Source organism: Saimiri boliviensis, chromosome 17 (assembly GCF_048565385.1).
Source record: "Saimiri boliviensis isolate mSaiBol1 chromosome 17, mSaiBol1.pri, whole genome shotgun sequence".
NCBI lineage: Eukaryota > Metazoa > Chordata > Mammalia > Primates > Cebidae > Saimiri > Saimiri boliviensis.
This window is the reverse complement of record NC_133465.1, coordinates 36,765,801-36,793,555: the sequence shown is the minus strand read 5'-3', so window position 1 is coordinate 36,793,555 and position 27,755 is coordinate 36,765,801. Positions and strand designations below refer to the sequence as shown.

Genomic DNA, 27,755 nt, shown 5'->3' with positions numbered 1-27,755 from the left:
GTAAAAATACACTCCCTGTCCACCAAAAATACAAACCAAAACGACCCACCAGTGGTGAAGTTCATTTTTTCTACTTTATTAGTGAATTTATATCCACTGTGATCAAACCTCAGTGAAAAATACCAAGGAACTAGAAGATAATACTATGGCCCTCAAGGAGCTTTAAACTAAGAGATAATTAGGATCTTCTTATATGAAAATAATAAATATTTCTGACTGTAACATAAGGTTATTATTTTTAAATTATTTGCTGTTCACTTTTATCGTGTTATCTGGTTGAGAGAAATTATATTTGATGAAATATTGTCTTTCTACTACTTTGAGTTTTTATTATGTTGGATCAGTAGAACTTGAACTACATTCATTTAGCCTCTACTAAATGCAAAACAAAACAAAAACAGCAAACAAAATCTACTAATTTCTGAATTCGCAGTTCTTATTAAGCTAATGAGTTTTATCACTCATTAGCTGCCCACATGAAAATTAGATTTAGACTTAATTTAGAATCCCCATGTGAAATTAGATTTAAACTTAAAACCAGAAAATATCTATTTTTAGGAATTAGGAAGTCTTACTCTCTTCAAAGTAAGAAATATGTTATATGAGGAGCTCCCTTTCACTTTGGTAGGAAGCTCAGACCCAAATTTGAAGCACAACCCCAGCAGTTTAACAAACTGGTTACTATATTTGAATTCTCATTCTTCTTGGGTCTCACTTGCTATTTAGGTTTTACTAAAGTGATTATGTGTCATTTTGCTGAAAATTGCTTCCATTTGATTTGGAGAGATATCAGATATAAAGAATTTAATAAAATTATATTAAGAATAAAATTAAAAAAAATCTATAAAAATCAAGCTATATAGCATGAGAAAGGATCCTCTTACTATTTTGTTATTATTTGGTTAAATAAATAGTCCTACTACTTTTACCCACCACCCATATTTCTCTCCCACCACTGCAAACACTTGTTAAGTAAGCAGTTATCTTTTCAACTGGATTTTTTTGTCTTATTAGGGAAAAATTCCATTTGAAAAATAACTTCCAAAATAGTTGTAGTAATTTCAATTGTTTCAGGCTTGTTCAGATAATAAGGCATCTTCTAAATATATTTTTTTCTAAGTTCTAAGTGTTATATAGGCCAGGCGTGGTGGCTCATGCCTGTAATCTCAGCTTTGGGGAGGCAGAGAGAGGAAGATTGCTTGAGCTCAGGAATTTGAGAACAGCCTGGGCAACACAGTGAGACTTGAACGCTATTAAAAATTTTTTAAAAGTCAGCCGGGTTTGGTGGTACATGCCTGTAGTCCAGCTGCTTGGAGGCTGAGTATTGATTGCTTGGGCCCCGAAGATCAAGGTTGCATTGAGGCATGATTGTACCATGGCACTCTAACCTGGGCAACAGAGTGAGACTCTGTCTCAAAAAAAAAAAAAAAAAAAAAGCAAATTCTTATCACTTGTTAAGTACCTCGATCTATTATTGCATCATATTAAGTGTAGTTTAAGAAATGCCATAGCTATAGCTACTTCAAGATGAAGCTGAACATCTCCTTCCCAGCCACTGGCTGCCAGAAACTCATTGAAGTGGATGATGAACGCAAACTTCGTACTTTTTATGAGAAGTGTATGGCGACAGAAGTTGCTGCTGACGCTCTGGGTGAAGAATGGAAGGGTTATGTGGTCCAAATCAGTGGTGGGAACGACAAACAAGGTTTCCCCATGAAGCAAGGTGTCTTGACTCATGGCCGTGTCCGCCTGCTACTGAGTAAGGGGAATTCCTCTTACAGACCAAGGAGAACTGGAGAAAGAAAGAGAAAATCAGTTCGTGGTTGCATTGTGGGTGCTAATCTGAGCATTCTCAACTTGGTTATTGTAAAAAAAAGGAGAGAAGGATATTCCTGGACTAACTGATACCATCGTGCCTCGTCGCCTGGGGCCCAAAAGAGCTAGCAGAATCCGCAAACTTTTCAGTCTCTCTAAAGAAGATGATGTCCACCAGTATGTTGTAAGAAAGCCCTTAAACAAAGAAGGTAAGAAACCTAGAACTAAAGCACCCAAGATTCAGCGTCTTGTTACTCCACGTGTCCTGCAGCACAAACGGCGGCGTATTGCTCTGAAGAAGCAGCGTACTAAGAAAAACAAGGAAGAGGCCACAGAATATGCTAAACTTTTGGCCAAGAGAATGAAGGAGGCTAAAGAGAAGCGCCAGGAACAAATTGCGAAGAGACGCAGACTTTCGTCTCTATTCAGCTTCTACTTCTAAGTCTGAATCCAGTCAGAAATAAGATTTTTTGAGTAACAAATAAATAAGATCAGACTCAAACAAAAAAAGAAATGCCATAGCTATATTGAACAAATACACACACACACACCCAGCTTTAACACTAAGGTAATGCCTCAATTCTTAGAAGAAAAAATTTATTTTTCTGTTGGTTTGAATTTGTTTAAATTTAGCTTTTAAAAATGTTCTTGAGTAATAATTTAAATTTAATTGCCAAAAATTATACCATTTTATTGAAATTACTAAATATTATAAATTATATGTGTGTGTGTGTGTGTGTGTGTGTGTGTATATATGTGTATACATATGTGTATATATATATATAAATTTTGAGACAGGCTCTTGCTCTATCATCCAGGCTGGAGTGCAGTGGCACCACCTCTGCTCACTGCAACCTCCGCCTCCCAGGTTCAAGCGATTCTCCCACCTCAGCTTCCTGAGTAGCTGGGATTACAGGCGTGTGCCAAAACTCCTAGCTAATTTTTGTATTTTTAGTAGAGACGGGGTTTCACCATGTTGGCCAGGTTGGTCTCGAACTCCCAAACTCAGGTGATCTGCCCACCTCAGCCTCCCACAGTGCTGGGATTACAGGATTGAGCCACTGAGCCTGACCTAAGAATTTGCTTTTAAGACAAACATCAATTTGTACTTCTTTATTACCATGAAAAATATTTAGAGTTAGAGTAATAAATTGATAGCTGTGGTGCTAAATTACTCTTTATCTTCTGTCAGTGATAGCAGATTAAGAAATTTTTCTTACGATATCTACTTTTTCTTGTTAGAATGTCATTGAAAGTATTAAAAGGCCGAATCTTCTAATTGACTATATTCTCTACTCTCCACTAGAGGGCAGCACAGAGCTACTAATGTTCTCCGTAGCTGGTCTTGATTGACAAAAGGAAACAGGCAAGATAGAAAAAAGTTTAAAAGAGGAGTACCAGGGATAATGGCTCATTCCTGTAATCCCAGTACTTTTGGAGGCCAGGGCAGGAGGATCCCTTGAGCCCAGGAGTTGCAGGTTTCAGTGAGCTATGATTACATCACTACACTCCAGCCTGGCCAACAGAGTGTCTCTAAAAAATAAAAAAATGTGTAGAAGAAGAAGAAATAATTTTCTAGTGCTTACATTATTTTAAAATATTTTCCCAAGATGGAGCACTCTATGCATATGCATATTTATCCTTCAAATACAAAATTGATAAAACTTTATTTCAAAACAATGTATTAATACATTTACTGTATTCTAAATACTGTTTTAACATGTTAATAAATTTCTGGTCTGCACAAAATTTCTGCACAGTAGAATTTGTAGAATAGGAAACACAAACTCATAAGGTTATCCTAATGAAGTTGCTGAACTGAGTAACTTAATATTTTTTAAATACATGTGAATGCTTTAACTTTCTGTGATTTTGTTTTAACATTATAATGTTTCAGAATTAACAATATAGGCAATATCAAGCTTATAGCTAGATTATATTTTGTTTGTATTTTCAAATACCTCTAACTGTAAGGGAGTTATTGGCACTCAGAAGGAATTTTCTTTAATTATTCATGGTTTGCAACCACCCACCCTAAATGTTTTCCTCCTGGAAAATATGAGAATAAAATACTGGACTATGCAAAATACTATGTTCTTTGAAAAACATATCTATAGTTCAAATATGGGATATTATAAATATATCTTTCCAGTTCAAGTAGAACCAAGATTCCCTCAGCTCTAAGAGCTAGAGGCATCCTATAAATTGAAAACAACTATATTAGTTGCTAAGTTAAGGAAATAAGAGAACTCCAAGGCCCTTTCATCCTGTCAGCTAGTCCCATATCCATCTGGGATCAACGTTTGACCCTTTTTCTGACCTGGACACTCCTTTAAGCTTCATACCAACATTCAATTCCCTGAACAACATTTTTACTTGGATCTCTTAAAGGCATCTCAAACTCAACATTTCTGAAGCAGAACTCATAACATTCATATCACACTGTATTCTACTTATCTCTTCCCAAACAGAGTCTCTTCCAGTTTACCTAGTCTTGGTGAATGACAGCTTCCAGCTACATAAAGTCAGAAAATTTAATAGCTTCCTATTTCCACTCCCATAACGCTATTCAAATCATTAGCATACATTGTTGACTTTTTTACTCTCTAAATATCTCTTGAATCCATCAGTTTTTTTATCTTCATTCTCATCGCTGGAGCTTAAAATGTCATCAGTTTTTATCAGCCCTCTCGGTAGCATCATTTGTTCTCATGCACCATACCTATTTCCTTCCCAAACCATATTACTAATACTTGGTTGCCTACAAGGTTCTATGGAGTGTGGCTTCTGCCCTCTCCTTCTCTGACTCTCCATCCCTGTGCTTCCAGAGCAGCATTTTCTCATTTCCTAGAATGGGCCATTTTTTTTTTTTCATCTCATATGCTGTTCCCTTAGTCTGGAAACAGCACTTCATTTTCTTTCCCCCATTATTGCCAGATATCAATTGAAAGACTACTGCCTAAGGATTGTGTTCCCTGTTTTTTCCCCAGTCTAAGCTGAGTTTCATTTTTACTATACGTGCCTCTAAATTCCATTCCTTTCCTTTGTGTCACCTATCTCAGTTGTAATGATATATTTATGATTGTTTAATCAACACTTCCTGAACCACAAGACAGTATGTTTCTTAAGGGCAAGGATGCTATCCAATTTTATTCACAGTATTATTGTTAGTCCCCAGTGTGGTGGGGACTAACACATACATACTTGCTCAATTTATATTTATGAATGAATGGTCCTATAGTCAAATTTTGTCACATTTCGGAAGATTACTGATCTGCCTGTTTACCCTTCCACTGGCACCATTTTGGCTCCACGCCAAGGTACTTCCTTCCTGGACCTTTAAAGTGTGTCAGATTTTCGACAACACTTTAAAATTCTCAAATGTTTATTTTTATTTCTTTCTTTTGTTGTTAGTAACATAGGGGAAGCAGACAAATCAAAAGCCTCACTTAAAATCTGATCGTGTATTTTATATTTTTTTTAGTTGGTCCTAAGACATACACTAAAACGCATACATGTAAGCTATGCATGCACACACACATATACATAAATATATATAGAAATCATATGCATATAGGTATGTAATATGCTCCTGAGTGTGTATAATATTTCCTCTTCTCTCTCTGAAATTAGAGGTCCCACAATCAATGTTGTCATATAATCGGTGGCTTTTTTTTCTCTCAATGCTACATAAAGTAATGATTTCTTACGATTAGTGGCATCTTAAATTTGATAAATTCAGGACTTCTTTTGTCAAGCCCTATAGGTGAGAAAAAGATCACATGGATATAGATGCTAATGGTTAGTAATTGTTCACAAATGATTGAAGTAGGACACATTTAACTTTCAGAGGAGATCTGTTTTTATGCCAAGCATAGCACTGGAACCTGGGCCAACGCTTTTAGATAAATAGCAGGATCAGGCTTCTGGATGGCAGACTGTGAAGAAACCAGTCCCACTGGTGGGAGCTGAAGAAGTAGCAGCCAAGACGGTTCACTTTGCAGTGTCACTGTCTTTATTCCTTTGCCATTATTATTTCTGTCATAGCTACTCTAATTTCCTCCGACTGTTTCTTGGCTCCCTTTAACCTGTTGTGGACTTACTATGTACCTAGCACTGTGTCAGGGAACCAGTCATGAAAAGGACAGAGTTCTAGTTCTGGGTAACTGAAAGAATCGATGATTCTGGTCCATTAAGAAAATCATTGCCCCTAGTTTGGGAGTTGCTGATGTATTATATCTTAATGCTGATTTATTATATCTTAATGCAAGGGCAGGGTAAAGCAGATATGTAAACATAAGGACTGTAGAGAGTAAGTGCAATCATTTAGGTAAGTAAAAGTGTTTTTTGAGCAAAGAGACAGAACATTTCAGTAAATTTGGGGGAACTGGAGAAAACTTGCAGCAGGGATAGTATTTGAATTGGACTTTGAAGTTTAAGTCAGAGTTTATCACAGAGAAGTGGGAGGGTAGATGGTGGCATCCTAGATAAGAATTGGTATGTGTGAAAACACTGAGGTTCGAAAGGCCATGGCTGGTTTGAGGCACATTCTCTGAGAGTAGAATGAAGAATTTATATGCTTATGTGGAAGGTGGATGGTGAAGTTAGAAAAAGTAAGTTGCAGTAAATTTGTTGTGCTGGGTTTGAGAAGTTGAAGAGTTTCAACTTTTTTCTACTAGTTGGCAACCATCGAAGGTTCTCAGGTTGATGACTAATGTAATTTGCTATCAGTATGACAATTGTTCATAACAGATATGAAAGTTTCATTCACCTCCTCTTTTTTAGCATCTGTAATGTACTATAATTTGCATATATTACTTAATTCTTATAGAAATTTTGTGTTGCACGTATTTATCTACACTCTACAGCTAAGAAAATGGAGTCTCATAAAAGCTAAACAACTTGCCTAAGTTCACAATAAGGGTAGCGTCAGTCTGCATCTTGTAAAAGTATAGGAAAAGAATCTTAAGGCTTGCAGAAAGATTATTCCTTAGTATTAGGTATAATGAGTTAGTTAAAACAGAATCAGGCTGTATAGATCGTTTCTAGTAATATTGAAATATATTATTTAGAAAACTATCTACCAAGGTTATAAAATTATAAATGAATAGTACTGGTTGTTTTTAACAGAAATGTTTAAGTGGTCAGGAATATATTATTATTTCAACCTCTGCATGAATGTCAGCGTGAAAGAATTCACATCTAAAGTGCAACATATGAAAGTGCCAGACATATTGCCTCCCATGTCATATAGTTGCTCCGTAACTGCTGCATTGGAATGTAGACTGTGTGGAAGAGGTCTCAACATATCTCTGAAGTTAGTATTTTCACATATACATTAATCCAGCTGGGGCAGAATGCACTCGTTTAGAATGCCAGACTTACAAAAATAGCTTTGTTTTCATTTGCAGGTTCTGACTTTTAAACAGGTTCAGAAATTCACATGATCAGCTAAGATCTTATTCTAGGAGGCAAAGAAAAAAACTAACTGCTATGAATACTTTTTAGAAAGAAAAAAATATAATATAAACACCAGAAGTCACAGTCAGAAGGCATTCTTCCTCTCTTCTCTGACTCTCATCTTGCCAGAAAATGCTACTTCAGTACATCAGTGTACTTTGATACACGATGGGTTAAATTGCCTTCATGTGAGCTTTTACTCTGCACTAACACTGCATGTTGTGTTGTCTTGTCTTTACCAGTTATATTCAATTACATATTTACATAAAATCCAAATCTGTTTTTAAATTATATTTTTTATATATATAACATAAATACATACATATATATGTGTGCATAGTACTTTGTTCTTGTTGTTTGCTTTTTTTGAGACAGAGTCTTGCTTGGTTGCCCAGGCTGGAGAGCAGTGATGCAATCATGACCTTGACCTCCTGGGCTCAAGTGATCTTCCCACTTTAGCCTCCTGAGTAACTGAGACTATAGACGTGTGCTACCATAACTAGCTATTTTTTTTAAATGGGGTGTAACTATGTCACCCAGGCTGATCTTAAACTCCTGGGCTCAAGCAGTCTTCCTGCCTCAGCCTCCCCAATGTTGGGTGTACAGATGTGAGCCACCATGTCTGGCTTATGTGTTTTTTAAAATTAAGTTGACTGTTTTGGCTTAAGTATTTTAAATAATGTTTACATTTCAGTAGAAAGGGTCGTTATGCATCTGGATCATATTTTACATAGTAGTTGAGATATATTTCTATAAAATCCTTTGATGAATGTTTTATGTTAATTTTGTTGTTTTCCTATGTATTCTTTAGTCAGTAAAAGAACGTATTTTTACAAAATAATAATACCTATTGTAATTTAAGAGTAAAATAACTGTGAATCGCCATTATTATAAATAATACAGTTTAGGTCAAACATCAGTATCGAAGGGATGTATTTTAATAGATAAGACTGTAAGGAAATATGTTTTCTTGAATTCGTGAAAATAACTTAAGTACCATCAAGGTGAAAATCTCCCTTTTCAACCATATAAGCTTTTTCTATAGTTATAAAAATAATGCTTTCTAACATTGTGCTAATGATAAATAGGGAAATACCTTAGGAACTGTAAAAGAAGAAAGCTTGTTTTAATTTCTAGTTTGAATTAAAAGAAAAGACAAAAATTGGGAAACTTACCTGTCAACTACATTAACTGTTGCCCTTGATATGCTCTGTCTTATTCAGTTAGGCTAGTTATGAGCAAGCTGGGCCTTAGCAAAGGCAACACCAGGCAGCCAGTTAGAACTGTCATTATTAGCAGGACACGGATAACAGTATATGGACAGCCAACTAGGCCTTCGTCATGGCGGATAGCAGGTCTAGCAAAAAAGATGATCATGAGCTGAAATATGAGTAGGATCAATATAATTAAAATCCTTGCCTGGGCACAGTCGCTCATGCCTGTAATCCCCGCACTTTGGGATGCTGACCGAGGTGGGCGGATCGCTTGAGCCTGGGAGTTTGAAACCAGCCTGGGCAACATAATGAGACCTCATCTCTACACAAAATTTAGAAAATTAAAAAAGAAAATTTAAAAAAGATCCTTGACTAAAGTTTTAAAAATCTCAATATGGGATGAGTCCACATTGAACAGTTTGGAAGGAGGAAATATGTGTAGGAATGCAGAGAAACTAAAGTAAATGAGTTTTACATTCTGAAATATCCCACAGTTATTTGGCCCACTTTATGACAGAGTCAGAGCTTTATCAGCCCATAGTGCTCAGTTTTTAAAATAGGTCCCTCCAGTATACTAGCCTATGTTCTACCATATTCAAAATTCTTTAGCTTGTAAATTTATTCATGGACTACGTAAACCATGCCATTTTACTCATGTATATTACTGAGCCAGACTCTTAAAATTTTTGTTTTTATTCTTTTTGAAAGCATTCTTCACAAAAACTTTTCATTGCTTTAATTGCATCAATTATTATTTTTTAAATACCTCGTTAGTTCCTTTATAAGTGTTACTGTTTTTGTTAGGATGGTCGTTTGAAGCCAGGAGATCAACTTGTCTCAGTCAACAAGGAGTCTATGATTGGTGTGTCATTTGAAGAAGCAAAAAGCATAATTACCAGAGCCAAGTTGAGGTAACTATACTATCCATGAGATAGAATGAGTCATTTAGGATGTCTCCTTGAAAGTAGTAATTTAAGATGTATTAAGTACTTTAAAATATAAGAAATATTTTTATATTCTTATATTTAAAATGTTTATATTTAAATAAAATTCTTATATTTAAAATATAAGAAATATTTTAAATAACATATAAAACATTATCTTGGAATTCAGTTGTAGTATATTCATAACATGTCCATAAAGTGATTTCTTTTTAATATTAGGTCAGAATCTGCTTGGGAGATAGCATTCATAAGACAAAAATCTGACAACAGTCAACCAGAAAATCTGTCATGTACATCACTTGCAGAAGCTTCAGGAGAATATAGACCTCAAGCCTCAGCATTTAGTCTTCTTTCATCTCCTTCTGAAATACTAATTCCAAAGACCTCATCCACTCCCAAAACTAACAATGCCATTTTACCTTCTTGTGAGGTAAGTCATGTAATCTTAAATTTCTCTACATATACACTCCATAAATCCCCCATATATTTTTACATTGGTTAAGTACATATAGAATTGTTATTTCAGTAAAATTGTTAACAAATTAATACTTCTTTGAAAGATTTTTTTTCTTTTTTACTATTTAAGATTTTTATGCTGTGTATTCAGTACACATAGTTTAAGTCAGCATGTCCTGTGTCCAGAAGCGTGATTTGATAGACAATACTAGCATGACAAAACGGTTCCACAAAGATTTGCCTAGATATCACTCAAAACTATGTTAACAATGTCACATTTAATTTCGGTTGGTGTAGTTATTTGCCATTTCTGTTCTTTGCTTGACTGAAGTCAGGCTGTCTTCTTTGTTGTTCCTTAGCTTCTTTCCCACACACGGAGGCTAATCCCAGTGAATCCACTCTAGAAGGATATTGCTCCTTCATGTGTGTATGCTATAGTTCCCCCAAGTAGAATCACACAAAATGGGGAATTTCTATATCAGAATTAACACACTCAATTACTAACAGCTATATTGTCCTAAAAAATTGCAGTTATAAAGTGTATATTATTTATATCTGTGTTAGCTGTAAAATTGGAAAATCAGTAGAAGGAAATTTGTCAACGGTAGCTTCAGTTTCAGGTACATGCTGAACAGAGACAGAGTGTAAGATTTTCTGTCAGCCCCTTGTTCTTTGTCATTTGAAGCTATAATACTTTGAAAAGACAAGATGTGTGGCCTTATATTTTGTTATCCTTGGATGCGGAAGAGCTGCAAGCAATTGTTACCTTTAATTCTGAATGGCTTTGTTTGAAGATGCATATACCAAAATTTTATAGTTTCATATTTGAGGGACTATTACCTTAATCTCTTTAACCATTATTTTTATGTTAACACGGGCTTCGGGTGACCTACTTTAGTAAATAACATTGCGTGTTCCTCATTTTCTTTCACAGATAGAAACTGGATACAACAAAACAGAACAGATTCCAATTACTTCTTCAGAAAACAGTACTGTGGATTTGTCTAATACAGGTAAATACACATTTAATTTGTCTTTCCTATTATTTTTTTCAATTCTCTCTCAATTAGGAATATGTAATGTGACTTAATAAGACTTTGAAGAAGGGTGCATTATGTCTTTGTTCCTTCAATGAATGAAAAAGCAAAAATAATATATTTTCCACTGGTCCCTGTGAAAGTATGACTTTTATTGGAAATTTTCCTGAACAAAGAGTTGAAATTTCAAAAGATTCATTGTCATAATAGTGTTTATGAAGCTATAATAATTAATGAATTGTTTAAGTGAAATGATGAGAAGTCTTCTCTAAGATCAAGATTAGGTTGCCACGTCCTTTGAGTGCAATACTGATGAGGCATATTAAATACACCTTTCAGAAAACACATTATAGAAGGGAGCATACCTTAAGAAAAGAAATGTATCTTGTTATTTTAGAAGAAATCATATGGATATAAATTAGAAAGAATGTCAGTATTGTGAATTCATTATTATTGATTCTTAATTACCATAAAGTGATTTACTGACTTTTTAAAACAATAAATAATTGATTATCTAAGCCAAAGATAAAATAAGGATTTTTATTAGGCTTGCAGGCTCAGTATCAGCAAAAAGTCTCCCGAAATTATCTCCGAAAGTGAAACACAACAATGAAAAAAAGATTAAAGATAACGGAAAAACTAATTACATATGCCTAATTATAATGCAAATTTTCACCTGTATATTTTAATTTTATTTTAATAGCATTATTGATATAAGAACTGAAAAATAAGGAAGCATTAATTTAAATTAAATAGCTAACAACCTTTATAGGAGTTTATACTATATTCCATAGTAGTTTGCCCCAATTTGGGGTGGGATTTATCACTAGGTTAATACCATTCTTCAGCCATGAGTTATATTCCCTTTTACTTAGTGAGATTTATTGACCCTTGGAAACTTTATTAGCATTATTCCTCCTTCGTAATTAATTTCAAGTCTCTTGATATACTGTTTTTATTTTAAACTGGGAACCCATATGGGAAGAAAAAGATAGACGAACGAAACCAACAGTCATGAGGTGAGGATCAAAGTTGCTAGATGATGGAAGTCAAAATCCTTTATTCCTTGATTATATTATAAAATATTAATACTTTATAACTTTTTTTAATTTTTAAAGTAATTGAACTATTCAATGCCTCTTTTAACCATTTATTCAGTAAGGATTTACTATGTTATATGTGAAGAATACAGTACAACAGAAATTAGGAAGGAATTAAGATATTTTCTGTGAGACACTTAATAGTATATTGTGAAATAAAACATGGGGCTAAAAGTTCTAGTTATTCAAATTAGAAAACATCCAAATATATATGCATGTATTTGTTTATAGATGTGTATGTGTGTGTTTATTTTATCAAATAGCTACTATTTGCAGTTTTCTGTGTTAATCAGAACAGGATGTGGGTGGTTTTGTTACTCTAAAAAGCATTCTTTCTTGTGAATGAATAACACATTTACACAAATTATGTAAAGACATGAACAAAGAGGCCTAAGTAGTGAGTGATATGAATATGGTATAAGGAAGACACAGTGGTAGTTACCACCAGGCTCTGAAGGCAGACTCAGTGTTCAAGTTCTTGTTTTTATCTTATTAGCTCTATAACCTTGAATTAATTACAAGTTACATGGGGTTGTTATGAGGATTAAACAAGATCATGCATGTCAAACACTTACTTTGTAATTAGTGCATATATGTGCTTACTAAATTTTTCTGTTACTAGTAATATAGACCCTATAGCCTAGAGTATAGCTCAGATAATATTCTAGGTCATGTTTATAGAGCAAAAGGAAAAGCTTGAATTCTTGATTCAATTTTATGTCCTCCCCTTGATCCCCAAAACTAGTATATAATAAGGAATCCATCACAATATGCAAAAATTAATTTGCCAAGAAAAATTTCTTGGCAAAAGTCAGACATTATCCAAATCTTGAAAGAAGTGGAAGCAGAGGGGAGCGTGGAGGGAGAGGGAAAGGAGGAGGAAGCAGGAAGGAGGGAGAGCCAAGAGAATAACAGGCCATTCTTGGAAAAACTACCTTTCCCAGAGAGGAACAAATAAAGATCTTAGGGCTGGGATAGAGAGATATCATTGGCAGATGAGGAAAACTGTCTATGAAGGGGCTTTCAGGTAAAGCTACTCTGAATTGACAAAGTATGCTGGAGTTATACACAGACCCTCTTAAGATTTTAACTCAAAAGTAAAGGTGTAAGTTGTCTGGGAAAAACGAGATTTTGTTAAGCCCAGACTGCATATTGTTAAATGAAGGTTAGTATAATGTTACATTAACTCTCCTTATAATAGAGTGTCTCTGTGTTAACGTTAACAATACTTTATAAGTTTTTACGGTAATTTTCTATTATATTGTTGACCTTTTAACTCCTATAAGGCAGTCTGGTTTATTCCCCCTAATTTACAGATGGACAAACTGATTATGAAAGATGTTGAACACATTTAAGAACATTGGTCTGGTGTCATAAGAGATTAGACTCCTAACATTATCATGTACTAGTTATGTGACCTGGGCTAATTTCTTTACCTTTTCTGGCCTTGGTCTTTTATTTTGGGATGGGAGTAATAACCCCTGTGTCATTGTGGTCATTGTGAAGATTAATAAGCTTATATAGGTACATAGTTTACTGTTTAGATAGAAGTAAGCATAAATAGGAGCTTCTGTTATTTTCAGTGTTAGATATAGCAAATTTTAACGCTTAGATGTAGGAAAATGTAAGTGAGAACACATTCCTCAGTGTTGCGATATTGTAAGTGTTCCTGTCTCACCTTCTCTCATTCCCCTCTTCCCCACTTGTTCTCCCCACTGCAGCCCTTCTAAACACTTAACACTTGAATATTTCAAGCCCAGGTTTAGTCTTTGAGATCATAACCAGGTTCACTTTGGGCCACCTGGTGTTAATGTGCCTTAATTGCAGGCCAAGCACCAAGCTGGAAGTCATTGGCAGGCTTCACATGTCCAAACCTTAAAGGATGAAAAATAGTTATCTGCTGGTTGGTCTTCCATATCATTCTACTCCATGCTGATCTTTATGCTACACTTTAGGTTTGGCACAGAATTTCTCTTAGGAAAGAAACAAAAATTATATGTGTGTGTGTATGTGTGTGTGTATATATATATATACTTCTACATACACACACACATATGTATACCCATACATACACACACGCACATATATAGCCACACATACACGCATATACATATATACACATATATGTATATATAGAATTACATATATATGTGTGGAATATATACACATACCTGTATATATGTATATATGTACATGTGTATGTTTGTGTATATATATACCATGTATATATTATTTTTAATCTCATAGCCAACAATTAGGTATCATGATTACAAAGAAGATTTACTTACTTTTCTCAGAATTGTAAAAATTCTATTTAATACTAAAATTAGTCTTTTTCAAAGTTTAATTCCATTTGAAGCTAAAAGTCAGCAACCATTTTTTATGATCTTGACACCTATAAGCTATATTAAAGATTTTGCATAGAATGTTAAGGATGTGTTAAAGGTTTAGAGGAAGACTATTTATTTTCATATGCACTTCTTATGTTCTTAAGAGAATGCAAATCATTTTGTACTTAGAGACAGATGCTATGAGAAATTTTAAAAAATTAAAACACTGCATAAAGATGTGACATTTTCGAAAGATTTTTCTTCTTCCTCTTGTTTCTATGTAGAACTAGTAAAATATCATTTAAAAGTGTATTTAGAATAGTGACAATTTGGATAGTAACATCAACATGAATAATAGGAATTTGTTTTACAAACTTTGATACAATATTTCAAGTTCTGGTCTTTTGTAGCATCTTTTAAAATCATGCAATAAGGACAAAGGCTCATTTAAATAATGAGGATATATTGAGAAGATGTAGGAAAAATGGGTAAAAAGTATATGACTTTTAGCTCTTACAAATTTATTTATGCTACTTGAAATGTGACCTGTCTTTAAGAGGTAAGATGTTAGCTCCAAGTACAGAATCTATATTATACTTTATATGCAATGACTTGAAATGACTTGCATTTTTGGGTTTTTCCAGAGTACTTCCAGAATTCATATCACAAAACACTTTACCAGTCAAAAAATACCATGATCTTTTAAAATATCTAATATGATTTTACTTTTTTTGAACAAAAATACTTTTTGTCTTTTTAAGGCATTGTGGTGATGTAGTAGTGGTAGGATGTATGTTTGTCTTTTAAGTTAATATTTCTGTGGGACTTCACAATGCATAATTGGCAACTCTTACATCTTAGGACTTAAGTGAAGCCAGTTTATCTAAAAAAATTTGGACTTAAAAAAATTATGAAAACTGGCCGGGCTCAGTGGCTCACTTCTGTAATCCTGGCACTTTGGGAGGCCAAGGTGGGCGGATCACCTGAGGTCAGGAGTTTGAGGCCAGCCTGGCCAACACAGTGAAACCCTGTCTCTACTAAAAATACAGAAATTAACCTAGCATGGTGGCATGAGCCTGTCATCTCAGCTACCTGAGAGGCTGAGGCAGGAGAATTGCTTGAACCCGGGAGGCAGACGGTAAGCCCAGATAATGCCCCTACACTCCAGCCTGGGTGACAGAGTGAGACTCTGTCTCAAAAAAAAAAATTATGAAAACAAAACTAAAAGCCGCCAACCGATTAGTTAGAATTAGTTTTGAACAGTAGGAACCCAGAACATATCCTGTCAAATGAAAATTTCGATTCCAATTAAGTTCCCAATTAATGTGCACCCTATTGTCTCTTAGATGTTGCTTCTGCCTGGACTGAAAATTATGGACTACAAGAAAAGCTCTCCCTAAATCCCTCTGTTCGCCTTAAGGCAGAGAAACTGGAAATGGTAAATCTTCTAAATTTTCATTTTCCTTCCATAAGACAAAAACAGGAAAGAAGTACTCTCCTTCTTTGAGAGGATAAGGTACTGGAGTCATTAGTTTCTTGAAGTTACTTATTTACAGTTAAACAAATGGCAGTTCAAATTTAAATTATTTAATTCACATTTGAATTTGGTAGTTCATGGTGGTTCACTGTTACAAAATAGAAATAAAATCTTTTATAACTAAATTGACATTTGGATCAAACAGTTTTCTCCTCTGAGAATAAGACAAATAAGATTTTTATAATCTAGAATCAGTAGAAAGATGTAACAAATTATGGCAAAGTATATGAGGCTTCATAGAAAATGGCAATAAGTGAATCAATAATAGTCCATTATTCAAATTTTTTAAGGTAGAGGGAAACAAAATATTAAAGAACAAAATAGTCCGATGTCTACTAAATATACAGAGATGGTAGCAATATACCAAAGCACTAAAAGTAGTCCTGGGGAGAGGGAAACATTGAGACTTTCATATAAAAAAACTTAAGATGATTAAAAAAGAAAAATTAAAGGCAGAAAAGCACTCGAAAGTATTTCTTACCAGGTAACCAGGGATCTGAAAGGAAAAATGTGCCACATTAATTTTTTTAATGTGAAAGGAATATACTGCTGAAAAGTCCACAACCTCTACCTTCCTGTCAGTTTTTGAGGATAAAGCGTTACTACATTTTAGGAAGAGTATAAAAATGCATAGCTAAAATAAAGCACAGAATCTGTTTACTCCCATATCCATGTCTTTGCTTGGTCCTGTGATAGTCCTTTCTCATTGCCAGTTTGAATCTTATCTAAATTCTAACTTACATAGGGTAGAAAACATTTCTCACTCATCAGTAGATTCATGGCTAAGACACCTATAACAAAAGAAAGATTAACAAGAAAGTAGCATGCAGATTTATTTAATGTATGTTTTACGTGACATGAGAGCCTTCGAAAACCCAAACAAACTGGGACAACTGTATTTTTATGGACGGTCATACAGAAGTGTAATTGGAGCACAAAAGGGTATAATCTAATGGTAATAAACTGTGGGGAGCATAGCAAGGCCTGTTTGTTCAGATTCTTAACATCTCTGTGTCTTCAGAGTTGAAGATACTTCCTTTCCTCGGGATATGGGGAGGACCTCTCTGGAATGAGGGTCTTTTAGTCTACTTTTAGGGGAGGATCAGCTGGGTTTTATGGCCTACTTCAGGGGAGAAAAGGTGACATAAGGTAAGAAAGAGCTTCCTGCTTCTTTTTTGAGATTGAGTCTCGATCTGTTGCCCAGGATGGAATGCAATGGCGCAATCTCTGCTCACTGCGACCTCCACCTCCCGGATTCAAGCCATTCTCCTACCTCAGCCTTCTGAGTAGCGAGGTTTATAGACACACACCACCATGCCCAGCTAATTTTTGTATTTTTAGTAGAGATGGGGTTTCACCATGTTGGTCAGGCTGATCTTGAACTCCTGACCTCGTGATCTGCCCGCCTTGGCCTCCCAAAGTGCTGGAATTACCAGCCTCTTCTGCTGTTTTCTTAAACACCTAAGTGCCATACTTTGAGGCAGCATGTCCTGAACTTTGTCATTCAATTCCATCTCCTTCGCTGAGACTTTGCTATTTTAGTTTGGACCAATATTGCCTTCTTTTGCACATTAGTAGCACTTACCTTCACATTTTGGTGCCCTGTAGTCTTTTCTGTATCTTGTTTTATCAATGAAATTATAAGTGTCTTCACCACAGACACAGACCTTGTAGTACCTACTAATGTTTAAATAGCTGGTTTGTGCTCAATAAAGTTTTCCAATGAATTAGATACTTGAGATGTCTCCCTTATAGTTTCAAAATCCTGAGTATCTTTTGTAACGTGTGCTTCTGTTTGTTTGTGGCTAAAATGTAAGTTCTGGCTAATGTGTGGTCTGCAATCAGTTAATAGTAACATTTTCAAAAATAAGAGTGTTTGAGATTTAAAAGCATGACTATTACATATTTAAAAATGAATGATTATTCAATGATGTTGATTTAATATATATTTCTGAACATCCAAGATTTAATACCAGTACTCTGGATAAGGAGAAATTTATCCAGCTAACTGCTTTACCTAGAAGACTTTGTTATTTTACTTGGTTTAAATTTTTCTAGCACATGATAATATTTTTAATCTGATTAATATTCTTAGAGGTATCAAAATGTAAATTTGTATTGATTCTGAGAAATATGAGTTGCTTGCCCATTAAATCAGAATTCCAGTTTTTGGTTCCCCTTTAAACCTAAACAAATGTTTTTTTTGGAAAAGTAAAATGGCAGATTTACATCAAAGAAACTAACATTTGATATAAATTCAAGCTTTCTGCTCTTAATCAAGATAGACTTGTTAATTTTATTTGGTAGAGCATTCTTTGTTTTCAGAGTTTGAAACTATATTTCTCTGAATAACTTTTTTCCTAAAATCTATGTTAGCATCTATCCACCCAAATTGTTTCTTAAGCTACTCTTCTTATTTTGCATAATCACATATTAATGTCATAATATCAGTATCACTTCAGTTTGAAATAGGTTCTTCTCTTTTGGTTGCTATTTTGTAGACAGATTCAACTTCATTGTCCATTACGTTTTAACACATTGCTATTCACTAATAAGTAAAGCCAACATGATCAGGTATTTAAAATAATACATTTTTTTAAATCTTCTATACACATTACATGTGGCAGCTTGAAAATTGGTGTTCTAATGAAATTTCACAAGGAAAGGATGTTTACTAATTATGAATTTATTCAGTAATTAGCCTACTCAGTACAATTTTTAAGGAAGGCAGAGAGGTTAGAATTTGATTAAGGTAATTACCTGTCAAGACAATGTCATGTTTATATACACATGCAAACATGTTTATGTTCAGACATATGTATATATGTGGCATTGTCTTTTATATTTTATTGGTTTAAGTAGAGAAATTTATAACAAGGATATACTAGAACGTGATCTATAACACTGAACTAGTTATTTATTCATTCCTTGTCTGTAAAATGGATTTACATTTGCCTCTTTCTATAAATACTCTGAGAATGATTTAATATACAGATATTTTGATGTTATTCCAGCATAGTTATTTGTAGTGATATGTTTCTTCAAAGTATTTCTATGAATAGTATATGTCTTGTTTGAGCTTAATGTTAAACTTATAAATATATATTATAAACTTAGCAAATCGGGATATAATTTCTTGCTTGGCTTGAAATTGAAATATTATACCTCTGCACTGTCTGTATATTTATACCTATGGAAGATGCTTTGGGATACAGATGCCATTTCACTGATATTTGCTTTTACCTCTTGCCATTTCTGTAACATTTGAAGAAAACTTTAGTGAGCAATGGCATACTCAATGTCTCATTATAGTTAATGAAATGTTCTTTGTATTAGGTTAAAAGATGTGTGACTAATATTGTAATGAAGTAATTTTTTAAATTCATCATTTAGACATTAGAAAAACTTCAGGACATTTGTCTAATTAACAAACTTATTTTTGCTTCATGTTAAAAGATGACCTTAGTCATTTAATAAATTATTGGAACCAACTTTTTATTTTACTTTTTTCCCTAGATATACTCTGCTTACATATGAAACCTACTTTTTGATGAAAAATGTTACTTCCAACTAAAACTTAAGAGCTTAGCTAACATGACATGTGGTGTTCATCTAAAGTGAATTTTACTTTCAACAAAACATTTATTACTAAGCTTAGCTCTAGATTAATGTACACTGTAGTTAATTGCATTGTGTAACTTTATTATTACATAATGTAAAAATTGCCATATATTGAGCACCTTCTATGATACAGTTTATTTGCTCTTTTTATAAAATTATTTTTATTTTTTATTTCTTTACATGAAAATATTAAACATATACAAGAATATACATATTATATACATACAATTTAAAGAATAATAAACACACATTTACTCACCACCCAACTTAAGAATCAGAACCTTTGATGTTGCTAATGTGTACCTCTCCCCAAAAGGGGAAATTTTGAGTTTGTCATTTCTGTACTTTTTAAAAATTTTGACTTATTTTAAATATTGCGAGATCAAAGAGTTAATTTTCAGTTAACTTGAGGTATTGCTAAAATTTTTACTTCTGTGTTTCCAGCTCCAGATAAAAGCCTTGGCTCATAGCATATGCTGAAAAACTAATTGTTGAATTAGTTCATTGTTTTCTAAAGTAGTTTTCTCAAGTGTCATTCCTACTAGTCTTATGCAAGAGCTCTCATTGCTTTATATACTTTACATTTATTCTGATTCTAATATAGTTTGATGTATTTCTACCATCTTATTTTTTAAATTTCTTTTTGTTCTCCTTTTTTATCACTTCTCTTCTTCCCCCTTTTTATTGTATTCTTTTGATTTGATTATGTTTGATTATTTTATTAATTGCTTTTGCATTTTGCTTTTTACCTCCAACTTGTTTGAAAATTATGTCTTCTCTTGCTATTCTTTTAGTAATTTCCTTAAGATTTGAACATGCATATTTAACTTAAAAGTCTAAAATTAATCAGAATTCTTTTGTACATACAAAGCCCTACAATATTTTAATTCTGATTACCTTGTTCTCAATTTATATACCTATAATTGTCCAATATTTTCATCTCAGCCTATCTTTTAGTCTTACAAATTATGAATTATTATCTTTGTTTAGTTTTACAAATTATACATTTTTATTATAATATTCTTGTAGTTAATGATAGTTCAGATTTGCCCATGTTTACTATATTCTTTATTCATTGGTCTATTTTGCATTTCTGACATTTTGGGGATCATTTTCCCTTTTCTCTAAGTAACCCCTTTAAATGTTCTTTTGGTATAGGTTGATAGAAAACTCTCATGTTTTTATTTTTCTGAAAATATTTTGCCCTCGTTTTTGAAAGAGAATTTTGTTGGGCACATAATTCTAGGGTCACAGTTATTGTCTCTCAGATTTTTGAAGCTCTTCTCATTTTTTCTGGTTTCTGTTGTTGCTATTTTGAGAACTCTGCTGTCACTCTGTCTTTATTTTGTAATGATTTGTCATTCCACTATGACAGCTTTTGAAAATATTACCTGTTATTGCTTTTCTGTATTTTCACCTTGGTGTGTCCAGGTATTGATTTCTCTTATGTTATGCTATTGAGGGTTTTTCAGCCTTCATAAATCTAAAGATTTGTATCTTTTTTGGGTTCTACAAAATTCTCAGCTAGTATCACTTTTAATATTGCCTCTCTTTAATTCTCTTTATTATCTGTTACTAGTTCAATTACATAATTATTAGACAGACTCACTCATCTTCCATGTCTCTTAAGCCTCGCCTTCATATTTTGCATCTTCTTATCTATCTATGCTGTATTTTCAACTCTTTCTCCTACACATTGTTTCTCTGCTTCACTATCTTCAGCCATCTGCTATTTCACATATTCACTCAACTTCTAATTTGTTATTGTCTACCTAGTATTGTTATAATATCTTGTTCCTCGTATTCTTGATTCACCTTTTTAACTTAAATATGTTAAACATACTCATATTCTATGTCTAACAGTATTTAATAGCTGCAGTCTTCGGCTATCACATTCTGTTGTTTGTATGTTTATTTTCGCTTATGATGTTTTATTCCCATACATGTTGTAATTTTTTTTTAATTATACTTTTGGCCAGGCATGGTGGCTCACACTTTTAATCTCAGCACTTTGGGAGGCCGAGGTGGGCAGATCACCTCAGGTCTGGAGTTTGTGACTAGGCTGGCCAATATGGTGAAACCCTGTCTCTACTAAAAATATAAAAATTAGCCAGGTGTGGTGGCAGGTGCCTATAATCCCAGCTGCTTGGGAGGCTGAGGCAAGAGAATTGCTTGAACCTGGGAGGCAGAGGTTGCAGGAGCCAAGATTGTGCCATTGCACTCCACCTGAGGCGACAAGAATGAAACTCCATTTCAAAAACAAACAAACAAAAAAAAATAGAAAAATTAAAAAATAAAATTATAATTTCATGGAAAAATGGAATTTTATCTTTGAGAATTTTGAAGCTAATATATGAAACCTCATGAAAAGATTTATCTATGTATGTTCATTAGACATCAGGAACTACTGGAACTAAATTCCCAAGTTGTGGTGTTTTAGGCTATAAAACTATTGTACCTATCATTGCAGTTACACAGTCTATGGAACACATTCTTTCTTCCACCCAGACTGAAGGAAGACATACTCTGTAATGTCTGCAGGATTTTCTTCTTAGTTTACCATTTTACTGAAAGTGTTGACTATGAGGTTCCAGCATTGTTTGGGTGATTTAATCCTGCCTCCCTGTATTAGGCCCTAGATGCTTTTCTCCTGCTTGCAGGTTTTAGGCCATCAAGAATTAGAAGATTTTTGGGCTGGTCATGGTGGCTCATGCCTGTAAATTCAGCACTTTGAGGGGCCAAGGCAAGAGGAATGCTTGAAGCCAGAAGTTTGAGACCAGCCTGGGCAGCAGAGTAAGACCCCATCTCCCAAAAATGGTTTAAAAATTAGCCAGTTGGACCTGTAGTCCCAGCTACTTGGGAGGCTGAGGGAGGCTGCAGTGAGCCATGATCACACCACTACACTCCAGCAATGGAGTAAGACCCTGTCTCTCAAAATAATCACAATCATAATTTTTTTTTTTTAAAAAAAGGAATTAGCACCCATTGTCTTTATGCTCACTTACCTCTGTTTATTCCTATTTCTTCACAAATTTTGATATCACTCTCTTTCCTAAGCCACCCTAAACATTTGGATGTTATAGTTTATTATAATCTAGTAATTTCTAAAAAGTTTTACTGGTAGGATTACCCCGGGATGTTTTCTGTATTATCAGAAATAGTTACATTTTGACTCTCACATAAATTCTAAAATATTACTTTTGGTTTTTTTTTTTTTTTTTTTTTTTTAGAAATAAATGAGGATGACTTAAAAATTTACAAAACAAGAATGACTCTCTTGAATAGTTTCACAATATGTATCAAAATTTGAATTTTGCCCATGCTTTTCAGGCAATAATTTCTCATTTAAGAAATTTTCCTGATTAAATAATTGGACAGGGGCACAAAGATGTATGTGGAAGGCCATTCACAGTGGCACTGTTTATGGTAGTAAAAAATTCATGGCAATCAATAGGAGCTTCATTTAATAACACATGGTATATTTAAGTGCTCTCTTCATTGACATGGAATGTCTTTTGTTTCAATCCTGTCCCTTCTGTAGGAGTGCCTTTTTAAAATAGATTTGTTCGTCAACAAAATTCTGAAAGCTTTGTATACCAAAATATTAATAGTAGTTATTGCTTGCTAGTGAACTTTTAGCTGTTGTTTATGTCTTTCTAGATTGTTTGAATTTCTTTAATGATGAAAACATAAAATGTGCAGTATGAAGGCATATATACATTCTGTTATTTTTTTATTCTACCCTACTGCTTTCTTTCCTTCATTCTCATGACAAGTCAGAAGAGGTTGTAAGTAAATCCAATTCAGCCATCTTAGATTACCAAAATTTAAAAGTTATTTATTTTTACTCAACAAATATTTATTGTTTACTTCCTCTGATTGAGGCACTTTTGTGTTTTAGGTACTGTAAAACTGGTGGTAAACAAGACAAAAACTTATTTCTTGGTATTTATAATTCAGGGAGATAGAAAATTTAAAAAGCAAATGAATAACAAGAGTACATATCAGACAGTAAGACTGAATGACAGAGTGACTGGTAGATTATCTATTTCAGGTTGGTAGTTTTAGAAGAGTTCTCTGAGAAGGTGAAATTTAAACTAAGACATGCGAAGGAAAAACATCTGAGATGTAAGGGAACAGTTAATGCTAAAGTACTAAGACAGGAGGGAGCCTGGACTATTTTAAGGAAAAAAAAATGTGTTCCTGGCATACTGTGATCAAGGGAAGGCGTGGTACTAACAACACAAGTCAGGGAGATAGATCATGTCTTTGCAGGCCAACGTGCGGTCTTTGGATTTTATTCTGAGTTCAGTAAAAAGCCATTGAGGAATTTTTAATAGGAAAGTGACCAATGTATGTGTATATGTGTTTTTGTGTGTGTATTTTTAAACTCTTCATTACGGAAAATTTCAAATATGTATCTGGAAAATGATTTTTTTTTTTACCTAGTGACAACTAATGGCATAACTTAACAGCCATAAATGCTTAACTTGGAGTTTATGAACCCCATAAATTCTAGATTAAAATTTGCATATATGGCTATTATTCTGAGTGTGGGTTCATAGTTCTTAGTGGACTTTCAAAAGTATCTCTGTAATCCTTGAATAGTTAGGAACAGAACTTCTAGTTCTGCCAGCATTGTATAATCCAGGAAATCCAGAACCCACTCCTGTCGTGAATATAGGATTGAGTGTCCCTTATCCAAAATGGTGGGAACCAGAAGCGTTTGAAATTTTTGATATTTTCAGATTTGGGAATATTTGCATATATACCCAATGAGATATCATGGGAATGGGACCCAAGTCTAATCAGGAATATTTATATATACACCTTAGAAACATAGCCTGAAGGTAATTTCATACAATGTTTTAAAATAATTTTATGCATAAAACTAAGTTTGTATACACTGCACCAACAGAAAGCAAAAGTTTCACTATCTCAGCCACCTGTGTAGACAATCGGTGGTTTCATGTCGGCACTCAGAAAGCTTTGGATTTTGGAGCATTTTGGATTTTGGATTTTTAGATTAGAGATGCTAAACCTATATATAGAAATAATGAGTAAAATAAAGAAGTTTTAAAAATTCATAGTCAAGCTAGGAAGGAAGAAAGAAAAGAAAAATGGGAGAGAGGAGGGAGAGAAATCTCATAACAGAAGTTTGTGAGCACTTGTGAGTGAGTGCTGATGTCATATAGCTCAAGAAAGGACTCAGACTTAGATATTAGGGCTCAGTTTTAACATGGCCTCAGGCCATTTTCAGACGGTATTCTAGAACTGATATCTTTATTTAGAGAAACACAAAATTTGGCAAGGGCTGGTTGTCCTTTTAAGAAAAAAAAAAAAAAAAAAAAAAAAGACTAGAGAAGTACTCCAACTAACGCAAGGAAAATACAGATAACCCCAAAGTAGATGATTGGTACAAAGTAGATGATTGGTACTATTTATAAAAGTGAAAAAAAAAAAAAAACCTGATGGCAGTTAAATATATGAAAAAATGCCCTCTGGGAAAATGAAAATAAAGCAGCAGTGAGGTACAATTGCCTACTCGTTCAGTGGACAAACATAGAGTACTTGTTAACAAAGATATAGAGAAAGAGCTAGGAACTCTCATGTGATACTCGCAGGATTGTAACTTTAGAGAGCAATTTGGCAAAACTGAACCTGCTCACATTGTTTAACCTCAGAATTCTACTTCTAGGCATATACACTAGAGAAATTCTAGTGCCACCGTATAAGGAGACATGTACAATGAGATAGTACTTAGAGCTTTTCAGCTGTATCAAGTTCTTTTCCATAGCTTTGCCACTTTTATTTTATATTGTGCTGGAGTTCCTAGCCAGAATAATTAGAGAAGAAGTAAAACTTCCTAACATCACGGATAAGACAAGGATGTCTGCTTTGCCACTTCTATTTGATATTGTGCTGGAGATTCTAGACAGATAATTAGACAAGAAAAAGAAATAAAAGGCATCCAGATTTCAGGGAGAAGTAAAACTCTCTGTATTCCCAGATGATGTGATCTCGTATATAAGAAATCCTAAGGCATCTACTGCAGTATTATTAGACATAAAAATGAGTTCAACAAGTTTTACAGTATACAAGATCATATACAAGAAGCTATTGTGTTTGCTTCTTATAACAAGGAGCAGTGAACAATCTTTTACAATAGCATCATGAACAGTGAACAGTGTTCTCTAAAAATGAATAGTGAGCACTCTTTTACAATAGCATCTAGAAGAATAAAATATTTTGGAATAAATTTAACAAAAGAAGTCCAAGACTTATATATGTGAAACTACAAACCATTGTTGAAAGAAATTAAAGACCTGAAAGAAATTAAATTAAATAAATGGAAAGACATGTTGTGCTCATGAACCTGTGAGATTAATTGTTAAGACGGCCATACTCCCCATGTCGATAGATTTAATGCAATCTTTATCAAAATATCAGCTGGTTATTTTTCAGAAATTGATAAGGTAACCCAAAAGAAGCATCCATTTATATGGAAATGCAGAAGACCTAAAACAGCTGAAACAGTCATGAAAAAGAAAAAAGTTGTTTTTTTTTTTTCCAAGTTGGTAGATTCGAGCAGTGTTATCATGCCTGCCTTGCTTGGAAAGACAAAATAGTGTATAGATATTCACACTGTGAACCTTTTCCCAAGAAGCAACACAGGAACTTAATAGGAAAATTTCATAAAACCCTTTGAAAGGAGCAGCAGGCTAGAGCCTACACCATGAGCCAGCCAAATAACTGAGTCCCAAGGGTGTAAGATGGGTAGAGATATACACCCCCACTAGGAGACCTGACAGTGTAGTTCACAGGGGAAGGCATTAACCCTATCCAGCACTGGAACTGAGGAAGAACATAGCATGCATTTGCAGCCTCCAACATGTACCCAGGGAAGCCATTCCTGATTCTACATTACAAGGGACTTGGTGGAAGTCTGCCAACTTATTCAGACAGTGGTTGCAGGTTGAGAGAAGCTCCCAACTGAAATTCACAATATAATCTCAAATGGGGATGAACTCCCTTGTCCAGAACCAGGGGACAAGTGAGAAGTATGCTGCGGCCTCAAGCAGAGGAGCTTGGGCACCCTGGCTTTGCAAGTGGACTGGAAAGGGTATGGCCTGAAAGCCTAGGGTTCCTGTCTCTATGGGAAAGACTTACGGTCTGGGGGCAGTTTTGAGTTCTTAGCATAGACTGCCCAGATTTCAGCTAGCTACTGCTAGCCAGCACTGCAAGTGAGGAACCTGCATTGCCAAGTGCATGGGAGCTAGATGAGGCTTACTGCCACCTGCTGCTCCCTCCTCCCTGTGTGAACTCTTCTGTGCAGCAGAGGCAACTGTGCTCTAACCTAGAACATTACTGCCAGCGGCCAGAGAACCACTTCCCAAACTCCACGGAGGCCACTGCTTGCCCTTCAGGTGGAGTCAGAGCACTGACTTGCCTGACCCACCTCCCACCTGGCTTTGCCCCTTGACCCACACTAGTAGCTTAACAGAAACTTGTGGGGACCCTATGGCCCTTCCTTTCACCCCAAAAACCAGAGTACATCCCCTGAGTATCATAAGGCAAGCATAAATCTCACTGCTACTACCATAGCTGGCACTCTTGCAAGCACTACCTTCTGGCTGGAGGCCAACTGACAGTGCATTACAGCATCTCCAGGTAGAATAACACTGCACCCAGGAAGGAGAAAACTTATGCATGACCTCAGCTATTACCATTGCCTACATGACCCTGGCTAGCCAGGACATCCTGAGTCTGTCCACATGACCAGTTCATTGCTATTACAATCAGCATTTGAGAAAGCCAGCACACTAAGGATATTTAATCTTGCAGTCTTTGTCACTCCCCTGATACCCTTATCAGCACAGGTGCTAGTACCCACTGCTGGAAGATTTGAGGACAGGTCACATCACTGGATCCCTTGTGGACGTTTTGCAGCACCAACCTGGAGTGTGGAAGCCTTACTGGGCAGCTAGACCCAGAAGAGCAGCAGCATTCACAGTAATGTGGCTCTCAGGGACTCCTACTCATAGGGGGAGGGGGAGTACACCACATTAAGAGAACACTCTGTCAGACAAAAGAATCTAAGCAGCAGGCCTTGAGTCCCAGATTTTTATGCTTATGGAAAGTTTCTTTCAGCAGAGGCATAGTTGCAGTGCTGGGCTCAGTGGGGACTTTTTTTCCCCCTCTTCTACTGCTGCAGACAAAATTGGGACTTATCCCACAGGA

At 34.7% G+C, this 27,755-nt stretch overlaps 1 protein-coding gene and 1 pseudogene across 7 annotated transcripts in view; both read left to right on the top strand.

Annotated features, from left to right (window-relative positions):
• STXBP4 (syntaxin binding protein 4) overlaps positions 1–27,755 on the top strand; it is a 247,610-nt gene that overhangs the window by 19,629 nt on the left and 200,226 nt on the right. For all 7 annotated transcript variants that reach the window (XM_074388558.1, XM_074388554.1, XM_074388557.1 and 4 more), the window contains 4 exons: positions 9,294–9,400; positions 9,653–9,863; positions 10,824–10,902; positions 15,703–15,794. In XM_074388558.1, the coding sequence (XP_074244659.1) occupies positions 9,294–9,400; positions 9,653–9,863; positions 10,824–10,902; positions 15,703–15,794 (489 nt within the window). The remainder of the gene's footprint in view (positions 1–9,293; positions 9,401–9,652; positions 9,864–10,823; positions 10,903–15,702; positions 15,795–27,755) is intronic.
• LOC141581847 (small ribosomal subunit protein eS6-like) lies at positions 8–9,287 on the top strand (annotated as a pseudogene).